The 14,887-nt window shown below is 52.1% G+C and overlaps 1 protein-coding gene across 2 annotated transcripts in view; it reads left to right on the plus strand.

The window, feature by feature from the left end:
• Neurl1 (neuralized E3 ubiquitin protein ligase 1) overlaps positions 1-14,887 on the plus strand; it is a 78,652-nt gene that overhangs the window by 36,959 nt on the left and 26,806 nt on the right. The window contains exon 1 of one of the 2 annotated variants that reach the window (XM_029545258.1): positions 11,365-11,453. The exons of the other annotated variant lie outside the window; for it this stretch is intronic. Within the exon in view, the coding sequence (XP_029401118.1) occupies positions 11,420-11,453 (34 nt within the window). The 5' untranslated portion in view covers positions 11,365-11,419. Of the gene's footprint in view, positions 1-11,364; positions 11,454-14,887 lie in introns of those variants that run through there. 2 annotated transcript variants of the gene reach the window in all.

Here is a 14,887-nt window from a genome sequence, read left to right on the forward strand (position 1 = left end):
CTCACTTTGTAGACCAGGCTGGCCTCGAACTCAGAAATCCGCCTGCCTCTGCCTCCCAAGTGCTGGGATTAAAGGCATGCACCACCACGCCCGGCGTCCGTTACGTCTTGTTGGGCTGTTTTCTTATTGTTGAAGTTCGAGAGTTCTTTATATATATAGGATTCTCAGTAACCATCTCAGGCTGTCTGTTGTGAGTGACAAACTCTGCTCTGGACTGGTTTTACCAGTGGGAAGTGAAAATTCCTGACACAAATGGGATATCTGGAGTGAGAAAAATTTAAGTGAACCAGGACAGCTCTGCCACTTCTGGGAGGGCTCGCTTCTAGTCTAGTGATATGTCATGGCTATCACAAGAATCCCAACCAGACACGCAGTCTCTGGAGCGAAGAGGCTTACTTCTCCGGGACCCTTTTCTGAAGAGCAAGGAAACTATTTAGTGTGTATGTGGAAGATGTCCTCCAGCAGTCCTCCCGCCATGCCTCATGGGCTAGATGTGGGTCACGTGGTCACTAGTCACTGGCTAGAGGGATAGAGCAATGTGACTGTCATGAACCAGTGATGGCAGCACATGGACCATCTGGAGGGCCCTAGAAACCACCCCTGTCATCGTGTAGGTATGGTGGCATGCACTTTTAATCCCAGCACTTGCGATGGGGGTGAGAGCAGGGTGCAGGTGGGGTTGGAAATGGGGGCAGGGGCAGGGGCAGGGGCAGGGGCAGGGGCAGGGGCAGGGGCAGGGGCAGGGGCAGGGCTGAGGCAAGAGGACCTTGAGTTTAAGGCCATTCTGGACTACATGATGAGTTCAGCGCCAGCTTGGGCAACATACTGAGAACCTATCTCCCAAAATCAAACACTAGGATTGTGGATCAGTAGAGTTCTGTCTAACACATGCCAGGCCCTGAGTTCAATCCCCAACCCCACAGAAACAGATTTCCAAGCTGCCCCTGCTTGGGCTTTTTCCCAGAAATTGTTCATCAGTCTGGATAAGGTATGGGTATCAGTCACTCTCTAATTTCCAAAGGTGATACTGATGGGGAGGCAGGCTTGAGCATCAGTACCGTCTTGGTCCAGGACAGATGTTGGGAGTCAGCCACAATGTCTTCGATAGTCTTGCTGGAAAAATGTGGCTTAAACAAGGCACCAAGCCTCTTAAAACCTCACTTTCTTCATCTGTCCAATGGGACTAGCCTCCTATAGTTTCTGTGAAGGCTGAATGAGCCCATGGGAGCTAACAGGCTTTGTGCCCATTGACACCAGAGGGTCACCTGCTTAGTCCCCAGTCGACTTGCCTCCTGCCAGGAATAGCAAGGAGAGAGGTTTTTATTGAGCTCAGCTTCCTATCATTAAATGAGAAAAAGAAGGGGGAGAAAAAAGAGGGACTGGGAAGCCACAGGCAACCACTGGGCTTTTTTCTTCTCAGATGTGGGCTTGAACAAGCTGCTATAAATGGTTCCTGCAGAGGGGCTGGGGGTGCTCTTCCCACTGCCGCCTTAATCAGGAGAACCTAGGAAAGGTGGTAGGTGGTAGGCTCTTCCCTGGAGTCCTGCAGCGGGTGGAGGGGGCTGGCACACATGCCTCTGCCGCCTGCAGGAACGATGGTCGGCCAGGGCTGCGCGTTCAGCTTCCTCAGTGTGCAGGACACACTGGGTGCTTAGCTTCTTGGCTATTTCTTAGTGAGGCCCAGGCTTGCTTGCCAACATGTCAGGCGAACCCTTTGGGCTATGAGATAATAGGCCAGTTGATCTGTCACTTTGGGGTCTTACTGGACCCGAAGGGGCCACAGGGGGCACGGAAGCTGGAGAGGAGAGAGATGAGTCAGTGCCAGGATGGTACACCACCCATCACAGCCTCACCTCTATTCTGCTCTTTGTTTTCTTCTCGCTTGTGTAAAATACTCTTGGCAGAACCATGGGTACCAACCACCAAGTTAGATGCTGAGTTCCCATGTTGCTCCAAGAATGGGAAAGTCCCTGCTGGGCTAGCCTGCTTTGCATGGGCAGGGCTCATGGCTCACGTGTGTGAAATACTTGGTGGGAGGGTGGATATCCTGGGAATGAAGCCAGATGCATGGGTTGGGGTCAGTTTAGAGAGTTCTGAATGCTTCCCAGAGGGACCAAGCTTTTCCTGAGGTGCTCAGGAACCACCAGAAGTCCTGATAGACAGAAAGGCCAACCTGTCAACTCTACACAGGCAGCAAAAGTGCCAGTAAGTGTTCCGGTCAGGATGGCGTGGCTGGCGCTCTGGGAGGAGCTCAAGGATAGGAGGAGTTGACTTGTAGCTCTTTAGAGCTGAGTCATTATTCTGAGGCCACACAGCAGGGGCAAGTGCTTGGGTAATGTCAGCTGATGTGTATCTTTTTTTTTTTTGGGGGGGGGGAGAAGGTTTCTTTGTGTAGCCCTGGCTGTTCTGGGACTCTCTTGTGGTCCCGACTGGCTTCAAATCCAAAGATCTGCCTGTCTCTGCCTCCTGAGTGCTGGGATTAAAGGCTTGTGCCATCATGCCTGGCTTAGAGTTGTCTTAATATTAGTTTAGCTGCTTTGTACCTGTGTAACCTGCATCAAGTGTTCCGTGTCCTCAAGCCCTCAGTGTTCTCAGTGAGGATACTATGTTCCCAGGGATGGCCTCTCCTTCTGGGGCCCAGGGCAGGTATTTAAAGATGATAGTGGCAGATGTAATTTTCTTAGTTTATGTATTAGTTTTCTTATTGCTATGACAGAAGGTAACCTAAGGAGGGAGCAATTTATTCCGGTTTATATTTCTAAGTTTTAACTGTTGCAAGGGATGCTGTCTCTCAGGCCAGTGAAGTTAGGTGAGGGGAGCAAAAGGGTGGTTGGATTTGTATCAACACATTGTATCCACACATTTGTATCATCACATTGTATCCACAGTCAGGACTCAGAGACAAATGTGCTCAGCTTGCTTTCTGAGTTTTTGTTTGTTTTTGTTTTTTTTCGAGACAGGGTTTCTCTGTATAGCTCTGGCTGTCCTAGAACTCACTCTGTAGACCAGGCTGGCCTCGAATTCAGAAATCCGCCTGCCTCTGCCTCCCAAGTGCTGGGATTAAAGGCATGGGCCACCACGCCTGGCCTGCTTTCTGAGTTTTAACAAATCTGAGACCCCAGCCTGTGGAGTGGTACCACCCTATTTGGAATAGGTCATCTCACCACAATTAATCTAATCTGGTGACTCTAAATCCTGTTAAGTTGACAACAAAAGTTAGCCACCAGCAGTATTCATTTATCTTGATTCCTGTTTTATTTTTATATGAGGGCAGGTACTAGGGGGCATAGAAGCCCTTCAGGAGAGTCTCCCAGATGGGAAGGGGGGAGGCCAAAGTACCTAGGCAGATGGACATGAGTTTAAAGCCAAGTCTCTGCTGTTTCCCATTCTGTGTCCATGATTCCTCATTGGTAAGATGGGGACATGATAGAGCCTTTATGTAGTGTTATGACCCAGGCTCACCTAGACCACACTTCCTGGCCTTCCAGGCTGTTCTGGGCATGCTGTATTGGGGCCTCATTTCTTCTTCCTGTTGCTCTGGCAAGCAGGCATTGTCCTTCCCAGCCCGTTTTTTAGAAGAAAGTATAGATACCTGAGGTTTGAAACTAGGTAGTCAGAAACACTCAGAAGCCAGATCTCAGCGCCCCTTCTTCTCTGAGTCATTCCCCAGACCCCCACCACAGACTCCTCAGTGGTTGCAGCAACTATTGGAGTCACTAGACTGCTGGCATTTAGCTGCCAGTGGCTTTCCTGGGAGTGTATAATCCTAGAGTCATCCAGCCCTTGTTGGTCCTGGGCCATCACGATGTTGTACCTGCTGTTGCCCATTGTCTGAGGGAGAGATTTGGAGAAAGAGATGATGCAGGATACAGGAGCAAGTGGGGGGCTGCCTCAGCTGGCTCTGAGCTCTGCTATCCTCTGCAAACCAGACCATGGAGGGACAAGAAGGACAAAGCCAGAGATGCAGGCAGCTTGAGGAAAGAAAGGTACAGGGCTACAGGAGACTCAGGGGGTATCCTCAGATCTGGGGTGCTGTGTGTATGCGTGAATGAGCATGTGACTGTGTACGGAGAGAGGGATGGGGGAGGCTCCTCCATGCAAAGGAGGTCTTTATCCTCCCTGAATCAGCTGCCAGTTTTGCTTATAATCCAGCAGGTCTGCCTCTCAGGCACACGAGGTTCGTTCCAGCACATATGTCCTGTCTCCTATATCACTCTGGTGTCCTCCCGCTTTCTCCCTCCCCCTATGAAAGTCCTTATCATCTTCCTTTCCTTACCTTAACCAGAAAGGTTATGGTGTACACAGATCTTATGGACTCCAACTGATGATTTATCCCTTGTGACAGAGACAAGGGCTGGCTTCCAGTTTTAAAATTCATTCCACTCTGACCAGACCCAGAGCACTGACCAGGTGACAAGGGACAATGCTTAATCTCCTTTCTTAGCTGAACTGGCTGCTGGCCAGCCCTCTGGCATTCGCATATATAGCAGGCGTGTAAAAGTACACATGCAAAGCTTAGAGCCTTGCCTGGTGAGGCATGTGTAGAGCTGAGTACATGTTGGTGACAGGGAATGGTGCTTCCTGAAGCTGGCTTCCCATCTCTCCCTGGAGGAACACAGTCTGTGCTCATACCCAGCATCCCAGGAGGTCACTCCTTTCCCTGGGTGGGACAGGGGCCTTTGATCCTTTAGTTCCCTCTGCAGTCCTTAGTTCCCCCTGCAGCCCTGACAGTGGTCAGGCAGCTTGCCTTGCAGAGGTTGTGTCTCTTGCTTCTCATGAGCACCACTGCCATGCCTGTCCTTATTAGAGGAGTGACCGCAAAACCTCAGAGAAGTTTGGTGCTTCGCCCTGTTACATGATGGCAGAGCCAACTTGTATGGCCACTAGACTGGAGCTCCCAATCTCCACGTGGTAGAGGTGGGTCCATCCATCTGCCATTCCTGGGGTTCGGTGCCTGTGGCTTCCAGTTGACACGTGCTTCCCTGGGAACAGGGATCTGGGGCCCTCCACCGTGTTCGGGTCTTTTCTGCTTGGAATGAATGGTGGAGCTTCGGTTTCCTCCAGGGCAGCTGGGGAGTGTGGGCAGGTGTGTTTGTGCCTGTGAGGGTCTCAGAGGGTGCTGCTGGCAGTGAGCCTGAGGCTGGGAGGGGCACCCAACTCCAGGTTGTTTGCTTAGATTCCCTTTCAGTCTCCACCCCCGCACTGCACCTGTTGTGTTCCCATCATCCTGGGCAGCTGGCAGCTGTCACTGCTCAGGGCACCTGTCCCAGAGGACACCCTCTGGTCTCCATGGCTCCGGTTTCTCTGCACTGTGCAGCTCTTGTAGTCTGTGCCCCTGCTTCATCTCCGTCCCTCTCTTTCAGACTCCAGCTAGTGACCTGTGTTTTTCTTGGGTCCAGATATAGATGGAGTTTGGGGGCAGCCTTCCGGGCTCCTCATTCTTCAGGCCCAGCCTAATCGGTCAGGGTAGGGAGGATGGCCCTGGCAGATCAGCATTAAGCCCTAAATACCAGATGACTCATCACCTCAATCAAATTATCCTTTGTTCCTGATGGAAACCAAACCAAACCAAAACCTCAAACACGATAACATAAGGAGCTGCCTTCCACCACCTCCCCGCTGGACTCTCTCTGACTTCTCCACACGCAGTTATTTCCCCGGTCTCATGAATGAGAATGTATTCACCTTCCTTCAGACAGTTCAGGCTGTTACCTGCACACTGGGTTTGCCTATAGGTCACCCTGAGTCCAGTCATGGAAGACATCAGCCCTGAGTCCAAGTCCTTACCCAGCATGCCTTGGGAAAGCCCACGCTCTCCTGAGCCTCGCTTGCTGCACGTGGGAGGTGGGCTCAAGATTCCTCTGCCTGCCTCAGGGCAGGGCTGGGCCCACCACGCGCTTTTCTCTCAGCCTGGGAATCCGTTTCCTTTACAGGGTTTCCAAGGGCTCTGCCCTTGACTTTCAGCTCTGAGAGGGCAGATGTAGACAGAGGGGGAGATGCCAGGCCGTGGGAAGTGTGGATGAGAGAGGATGAGGTGAAGAAAGAGTTGATCTGGGCACCGTACCATGAGAGCCCGTGAGGATGGGGAAACTGGGGACAGGGCGAAGCACACAGAAGCTAAGGCTGGCTGGGCGGGGTCTTATTATTTATTATTTATTTATTTATTTTTGTTTTTTGTTTTTGTTGTTTTTTTTTTTTGAGTTAAACTTATTCTCTCTTTTATCAAAAGTATATTTAATTTTTTAAATTTTACACTTGTGTTTGAATGTGTGTGCTCCTACACACATGTATATGTGTATGTGTATGTAAAAGTATATATATTGAGAGAGGGGGGATTTCTCTGTGTTGTCCTGGTACTCGCTCTGTAAACCAAGCTAGTCCGGAACTCAGAGATCTGCTTGCCTCTGCCTCCTGAATGCTGGGATTAAAGGCATGTGCCACCACTGCCTGGCTATTGTTATTCTTTTTTATGTATACGAGTATTTTGCTTACATGCATGCCTGGCTCTTACAGAAGCCATGAAGGGAGTGTAGGATTCCCTGGAACTGGAGTTAAGTGTATTTGTGAGCTGCCATGTGGCTGCTGACTAGTGAATGCAGGACCTCTGGAAGAGCAGCCAGTGCCTTGTACTGCCGAGCTATCTCTCCAGCCTCCTAGAAGATTTACAATTATTTTTTGGCAATTTCATATATGTCCTCATATATATCTATATCTTGCTATATCTACCCTCAATTTCCATATGGCATTGTCCCAGACTCCCCCGCCTCGCAACACACCCTCCTCCAGCTTTCCAGTCTGATTGTCTAATCCGCTAAGTCCTGTGCCTGTGGTCCACATGCATGGGCGAGGGGCTGCAGGAGAGCGCAGCAAGCTCATCAGTGGCCACATCCCTGACAGAAAACTGGCTGTCTAGGAGGAGGGTCTTGACAGCTACATGGACTCAAAGAACCCAGGGGATTGACATTTCCCAAATGTGGCCAGAGAGGAGTTGCTATTCCTTGGGGAGGGGAGGAAGACTACATCTGCCTTCAGTATGACCGCTCTGAGCCTCAGTTTCATGTCCTGCAGAGGGAGGGTGAGCCCGAACTCCCGAAGGGATGCTGTGGAGTTAGCTGAGGTTAGCCCTCTTCCTAGCACAGGGTATGTATGCACTGAGCCAATCGAAACACCATTAGCTGCCTTGGTTGGTTTGCTCACAGGGTTGTGTATTGGTTACTCTTCTTGCTGTGACAAAATACTGGACAGAAGGCAACTTAATTATATATATATATATATATATATATATATATATATATATATATATAGTTTTTTTATGTGTGCGAGTATTTTGCCCACATGTATATTGGGGTACCGAGTGCGTGTAAGCAAAGACATGGTATTTGCTTACAGTTCAGTGGGAAGCCAGAGCGAGCTGCAGACCCACCTGCTGGCTGATCACATTTGCCTCCTCAGTTAGGAAGTGGAGGGTGGACAGGAAGAGGGACTGGGCTACAAAATGTCCAGGCCAGGTCCCAGTCACTCACTTCCTCCAGCAAGGTTTCACTTCCTTAAAGGCTCTAGAACCTTCCAATGCAGCTCCCCTAGCTGGGCCAAGTGCTCAGGCGTATGAGCCTGTGGAAGACACTCTGTACCCCAACTCCATTCACAGCTTCTGCGCAGTGTGCTTGTGGAAACACTGAGCTGTTCACCTATGGCCACAGAAGTCCCCTCCCCAACGCCAGCATGGCTCACACCATGACTCCATGCCCTGTCCCTGAGGGGGTGAGGGCTTGAGTCTTGCTTGCCCGTTGGTTCGTGGTGTAGCACAGCGAAGCTTGCTCGGTGAATGAGTGTTTTTTGGCTCTTCCCTTTCAGTAAATAGAATCCTTCCATTAAGTGGAGGCGTGTGTGGTACCCCAGTGAATAATAACTAGTTGGGGATGTATTGCCCGTCCCACCCTGAAGAAGGGGTGCCACTTCCACTGCTCTGGGGAAGGGTACAGGACATTGCTACTTCCTTCTGAAAACAGGGCAGCAGATTTGTGGGAAACGAGATCCAGAAAGGGAGACCCCTTTGTTCTGTGGTACTGTTCTAGAAGGCCTGGGGCTACCTTGGTTCCTAATTCTCAATTTTCCCTACCTACCCCAACAAACAGGTTTCTTGATCTTTAGCTCAGGCTGGCCTTGAGCTCATGATAGCCCTGCCTTCATTTCCCAGGTGCTGGAACTGCTGCTGTGTGCAACACCATCCTAGCTTCTATTTTGTTTTTCTTCCCACTACCCAAGTGAAGGGATTCCCTGACCCTTTCACCACACCAGACCCAGTCCTGTTGCACGTACTCCATTCTACTGTGAACTGTTTTCCTGATGTGAGGCCAGAGGTGGGTGTGAGGTCCAGCCAGGTGCTGGTTCCATCCTTCCTTCCGGATGCTGCTGCTCTCTGTCCTGGCCCCTGTCTCTTCCCACGAGTGCCCCACACCAGATGGCAGAATGACCTTTTGGAAATGTGTGTCTGGTCTTGTTGCCTCGCTGCTGAAACCTGCGAGGGTTCCCTGGTGCTCTCAGGGAAATAGCCTGGTCTTCATTCTGCTCCTCCAGCCCCTGTGACATTCCCTAGCTTTAGTCTTGCTTGCTAAGAGAAAATTTCCCTATGGCTCTCCTACTAATCCAGTTCTATCCATACCAGCCTTGCTTTGGGGATATGCTGGGCTCCCAACAGCCCCTGGACCTGTGCACTTGTGCATCTGTTCTCTGTAGCAGCCTGTTTTCCTGACCCACCTCCGTGGTAGAGACATTGATCTGCAAATCTTACCCTGCTCTGAGCTTTCAGGGAAACCTGCCTCAAGCTTGCTAGAACCTGAATCCTTGGTTTCAGAGCACCTTTTAAGAAAAGTGTTGCTATATTCTGCATTGTGGCTGATTGAGAAATGTCTGCTCCTCCCTGATCCACGAGAGTTAGGACCTGCCTATTGTGGATCACGTCTCATCTTGACTGTGTAAGTTAGTGTTTGACTTGTACTAGATGCTCAGTAACTGTAGGTTGGTGAGCTCTGCTCAGGAGGAGCTGGGGCACATAGGTCGTGGATAGCTCATGGCTGTCTCTGTGTTGTGCAGAATAAGACATTAAGAGAGACATAGCTACAGGGGTCAGAGGAATGGCAAGTTCCAAGAATGAGGACTTAGCAACTACCTGCTGTCCCAGGGAGGCTTCCTGAAAGGATCCCTGACCCCCAGTCCTGGGCAGGTGGCAAGAGACTATTCCCAGTGGGAAGAAACCAGGAGCCAATGATAAGGGAGGCTGCTATGTGGGATGCTGAGCCTTGAGAAGACTGGGTTGCCTATGGGAAAGGCTAGTGGAGCAAGGCCCAAGATAAGTACATTAAAAGGCAGGTAGAATCTAGGGGACAGCTCATTGAACAAAGTGTTTACTGTCCAAACGTGAGAACCAGAGTGTGGACCCCCAGAACCCATGTAAAAGCTAGGCAGGCTTGGTGGCTGCCTATAGTCCCAGAAGCTGCGAGCCAGAGACAGGGGCTAGAGAAGTGGCTAGCTACACTAGCTGGTTGGTGAGCTCTGGATTCAAGTGAGAGATCTTGTCTCAGGAAATAAAGTGGAGAGTGACTGAGGAAGATCCCGGTGTCAACTGCGGGCCTCCACATGCATGGGCAGACGAGCGCATCCCCACACACATCTAACAGATATTCACACACGCAAACACAAAGTCCCTGTGCGTTCTCCCTGTCCTTCAGCCAGATTCTGGTTGGGGGTGCACAGGCAGCAGCAGTGTCTTGAGCGTCTCACAATATGCATAGCTGAGTTCCATTGGACATGGAACAGCATCCCAATCTTTCCCCCAGCTCTTTTTTTCTAGCCTGATTCCCCACCCACATCTTTCTCTGGGATCACAGTTCCTGGCTTGGGCAGGACAGGGCTTGGGAGATAGGAACTCTCCCGCCGTCTTGGTAGAGGTGTTTATCCTGAAGAGAGTGTGGCAGGTAGTGAGTGTGTTTCCTATCCCTGTCTAGGCTGGAGTCCTGGCTCTGTTGTGACATTCTGGGATTCCCCAGGCAGATTCTTGGCCTCTCAGGACATATACCTTCTTTTCTGTAAAATGGGTTTAAGAACAGCTCTTACCTCCCGGTACAGACACCATCCATTGTCCCATGCACTGTGAAGCCTCAGTGAATGGCTTTGCTGTTTTGATGGCAATCTGGGCTTGCCACCTGGGGCTAGAAGGATTTTCCTCATGCCGTCCGTCCGTCCGTCCGTCCGTCCGTCCGTCCGTCCGTGCTTTCTCTGTGCTTTCTTCCGGCCACCAAGGTACAGGGTGCCAGATCCTGCACCTTAAGATTCCTCCAGAGGCTAAGTGAGTCTGTGGGAGAATGCATGTAGTATTTGGGGCAGGAGAGGGGTAGGTGGGCACAGCGGTTGGCGCTTAGGAGCGCGTCTGTGGAGGCGTGTTCATGTGCACAAGCACGTGTGTCTGTGTTCGTAGACCCGTGGCATGATGCAGACATTCTGTGTGAGTTAGTGTGGCTGTGCAAGTGTGTGAGTATGTGTGGTTAAAAAAGACAACTTGGCTTGGGGGTAAAAGCCTGGATTCTGGCACACTTCCTGTGTCCCCCCCCCCCCCCGCACCCCATCCCAGCCCTGCTATCTCTGGTTAACTCTCTTTTCATAGACTTCTGGCCTTGCAAAGGTGCTTGTGGTACCTGTTGATGTTGAGGTCAGAGGTCAGTCAGCCTTTGAGGACAGAAGGAGTTAAACCTTACCAGGTATTAACACAGAGTCTGGAAGAAGACGGAAATGGTGTGAGTTTTTGCATTTATGCTCCCTAGCTTGACTGTGGTACCCTGAGGTCAGGGATACAGTCATACAGTCAATACTATTCCCATCCCAGCCTGCTTCATCCCTTATCTTATGGAGCGGCAAGATGTCCCCCGAAGATTGAATGGCCGTTGGCTGTTGGCTTGGATGACTGGGGAGGTGTTGTGTGTATCTCCATGGGACAGTGTGTGGTGTGTGTGTGTCTGTGTGTCTGTCTGTGTACGGTGTGTGTTCTGCTGGGGCATCTCCAGCGCTTTCTGGAGCTTGGCTATTTCAGGAAGCCTCCAGTCTCCTCCTCCTTATGTAAATAAACATGACAGATCCCTTTGCCTGAACCAGCTCGGAGGTGGGGGAGGCTCCCAGTGGGTGGGAGCTGGAGGCAGCAAGCACAACCAGGGGGTGTGCGTGTGTGGCCGGCTGGCTGGCGGGCAGGCGTGTCCATGCGGGAGGGAGAGGGAGCGTGGGGGTGCAAAAGGGGCCGCCTGGCCCTGCCATGCCGGCTGGCCTCCAGGGAGGGCAAGGGGGGGAAGGAGGAGGGGAACTGGCGGCCAGGGCTGCTCGGTGACGAGGCTGGCCGGCCAAACGGAGGTGGCCAAGCTGCCAGCGGCCTGAGATGGGGGGACAGATCACAAGGAACACTATCCACGGTAAGGCCCCAGTTGATGTCTGTGGTTTCACCCACCCCAAACCTGGGGACCACTTGGGAGGTTGGAGTGGAGAGACATTGGGAAGGAGGATTTAGTCATGTCCTGTTCTGTCACTCTTTGGTGGACTCTGGGGCTGTGTGCATGTGTAGGAGTGGTAGCTGGGTGTTTGTCACTGTGACTGGAGACAGAGGTAGGGAAAGCTGGAAGGTCAGACATCTGACTTTCCCTGCAAGGTGGCCTTGTGCTCTTGCCAGGTTATGGAACAGCTCCCTGGGTGGAATGTGAGGTCCTGGGCATCAGAAATGTGCCATTCGTGGGCACCGAGGCAAATCTCACTTAGACAACTGGGGAGCCAGTTTGTGGGTCCTGGAGGTAGTCCGTGAGAGATGCTCGGGTGCCCCATGTGTATATACAAGTGTCTGTGCTTGTGAGTTTCCATTAGAGATATCTGTGGGTGTGTACTTGTGTCAGCTTATGCCTAAGCACTCAGGTGTGCTAGGGTCAGCCCCCACAGAGCCTGACCTGCTTCTCCCAGAGAGGAGATGAGCTCCTGGCAGGCCCACAATCAGGGAGGGGACGGAGGGGAAGGAAGCAGGCTAGCTGGCATTCTATCTGCCAGGCTCCTGCTTGCTTGGACTCCTGTCTTCTGGACTGCCTGGCTCGACGGTCTCAGGAGCAAGATGGCCAATGTGACAGCAGACCCAAAGGGGAACCCTTCCTTGGAAATGGAACTGGGCTCTTCTACAAACTGTGTGGAGTCAGAGTCCCTACCTCGATGCCTGTGACCTTTTCCACAAGGCAGGAGACTGGACATAGGCCCCTTCCATCTGCCGAGTCTGTTGGGCTTAGGGGAGCCTGAGAGAAACCAAAGCAGGAGCGAGAGTGGTGGCTGAAACCACTTTAAATCCATGGCTGGTGGCTCGCAGCCAGGTGGCTTCACTCGTCCAGACTCTGGACATTGGGATAGTAGTTTCTAATTTAAAAATAAAGGGGAAAAGATGTAGGAAAGGCAGATTGTTGATTCTCTGAAAAGGAAATGAATTTTGTCCTGGGCCTGGAAGGTCCTAGAAAACATATAATCTGGAGCCTGCTGGGGCAGTGTCAGGGACCTGGGCTGTGGCCTGAAGCTCGGAATGGGCTGACATAGGCCTGGCCTGCCTGCTTGTGGCTGGGGCTCACTGTTGGCAAAGGGTCTGGAGCCAGCTGACATTTTCCACTGGGGTCAGACCTGGGCAGGCTTGGGGACTGGGCAGGACAGAAAGGCCCTTGGAAGCATGTGGCTACTGTCCTTTGACTGCCTTGGAGCACACAATCCACAACCTTAGGGCATGAAGCCCCAAGACCTGCCGAACCCACGTTCTTCATAGATGGCCTGGCTTTGATAGGGACGGGGCTGGCCACATCTTGCCCCTACTTGTCAGTAGGACTCATGGGAGCGGCTCTCACAAGGTGACTGACGTGGTTATGTGGGTCTCCATGAAAAGAGGGTGCAAAGTAGAGGACAGACGCCAGGACTCAAGAGAAGCCATCTGGGCCCAGGGCAAGACAGAGTCCTTGTCCTTTGGGTGTCCCATGTCCCAAGGGACAGGAACATACTTGGCTGGACATCTAGGCTGGGTAGCCATAGTTGAGCATTAACCAAGGGTCTCATTTGCATACTCCCTGCCTGTCAAGTCAGGCCCCTCTCCCGCTGCTCGCTGCTCGCCCTGGCTGTCGCCTCAGCTGCCATCACATGGGTAAGAACATGTGGAGGGGCGTGCCTGCATCTACCAGGATCCAGCCATCTGTCCTCACACGGCCACGGCCATGTTTGCCTTCCGGTTCTGCATAGTGATTGCCTTTGCAAGGAGAATAGGAGCTAGGGGAAGGCACAGACTCTGGCTGCTTCCCACGGATACTCTTACTCTACAGGGGTTGCTTGGGCCCTCAAAGATATCGTCAAATGGCCCTCGATGGCATTTTCAAAAGCCTTGGGTTTTGGGGCTTGTTTCAAGCACGGATAGCTTAGTAAGAGTAAGTGAAGGGCAGGGGCCAGAACTGCGCTCTATATAGGGATTATCTGTTGTGTGTGCACAATGTCATGTTTTGGGTGTCCACAGATGCAATAGTTGTGTTTTGAGTCCCCGCTTGGGCACCCATGCGGTGTGTCTTTGTTTATCAAAGAGACACGGTGTTGTTCTTACTGTAAGTGGACACATTTGTGGTCCACCCTGCGATGGTGGCATGCCTGTGTATATGTGTTGGTGTGTTGGGTGGGGAGAGTGGAGTTCAGCTCCTCCAGGAGCCTGGCAGGGGACCGATGGGTGGATAAGTCCCATTTGGAAAAATGGTTTCTGTGGTTACAGATTCGGTCTCTTTCCCTATGTGAGATTCTGAGGATGCTCCTGCTCTTGGTCTGAAGGGCAGGCTTGTAGCGCGGACAGACAGGCAAGTCCTGCGGGGAGGCGGCAGGACCCTGAGAGAGAGGCCTTTGCTCCCACTTTCTGTCTCTCTTCTCACTTCCTTCTTTATCTTCCTGTAGTACCTAACAACTCAGGGACCGGAGCCCTTGTTTGAGAGGAGGTGATAGATCACCACCATCCAGGTGGCTCACCTCCAGCTTGGCCTCTAAACCTCATGTGCCCAGGCATCAGAGGATGTGAGGCTTCAGGTGTCTGAGAGGCTGAGCCACACGCATCCTGGAGGGAGACATCGCCCCAAAGGGAAATGGCTGGCTGAGGTTACACAGCTGGTGCCTCAGACGAGACATGTGGCTTCGTCTCACTGGACTGACTCCTCACTTTCCCTTCTTGGGTTCCTTGATCCTGAGAGCTGCAGTAGGGCAGTGACCTCCCACGGCCTTATGGGTCTGGAGATTTCATGGAGCAGCTGTGGGATGAGGGAACTTAGGATCTCAGAGCCCAGGGCCACTCAGAGCTCAGTGGAGCCACTGAGTTGGTCACGCCAGTCTCAGGGAGATGAGCAACAGGCTGTTCCAGCTTAACTAAGCTCAATGCCTACCTGGCCTTCAGTGAGCACCGATAGGGAGCACTGTAGGGAGAAAGAGGACTGTGGAGTACAGGCCTGTTTTGGAGCCGCAGTGGGTACGGAAGTGTCAGAGAGCCTAGGAAAGGTGAGGCTGATCTGGGCTCCTGGTCGATGAAGCCAGGAAAGCTGTCGGGATAGTGGTGGTGGAGAGACATGTCCTAGGCGAAAGCTAGAAGCTGCTCCATTCTTGCTGCCTAGCGCCTAAGATGGCCTCTGGGTAAGGCTGGGAAGGTCTGACGGCAGAGAGCCGATAAGGATCAAGTTGGCTCGCTCATCTGGAGCTCTCTAAGCATCACACTTGGCACATGGCGCGGGGGGGGGGGGGTCAACATCCATGAAGGGTCTTCCGTCCACATGCTTGCTAGCATGTGCATAGGCATGTATCCTGCTGCCCCTCCACGCTCAGT

This window comes from Mus pahari, chromosome 1 (genome assembly GCF_900095145.1).
Source record: "Mus pahari chromosome 1, PAHARI_EIJ_v1.1, whole genome shotgun sequence".
NCBI lineage: Eukaryota > Metazoa > Chordata > Mammalia > Rodentia > Muridae > Mus > Mus pahari.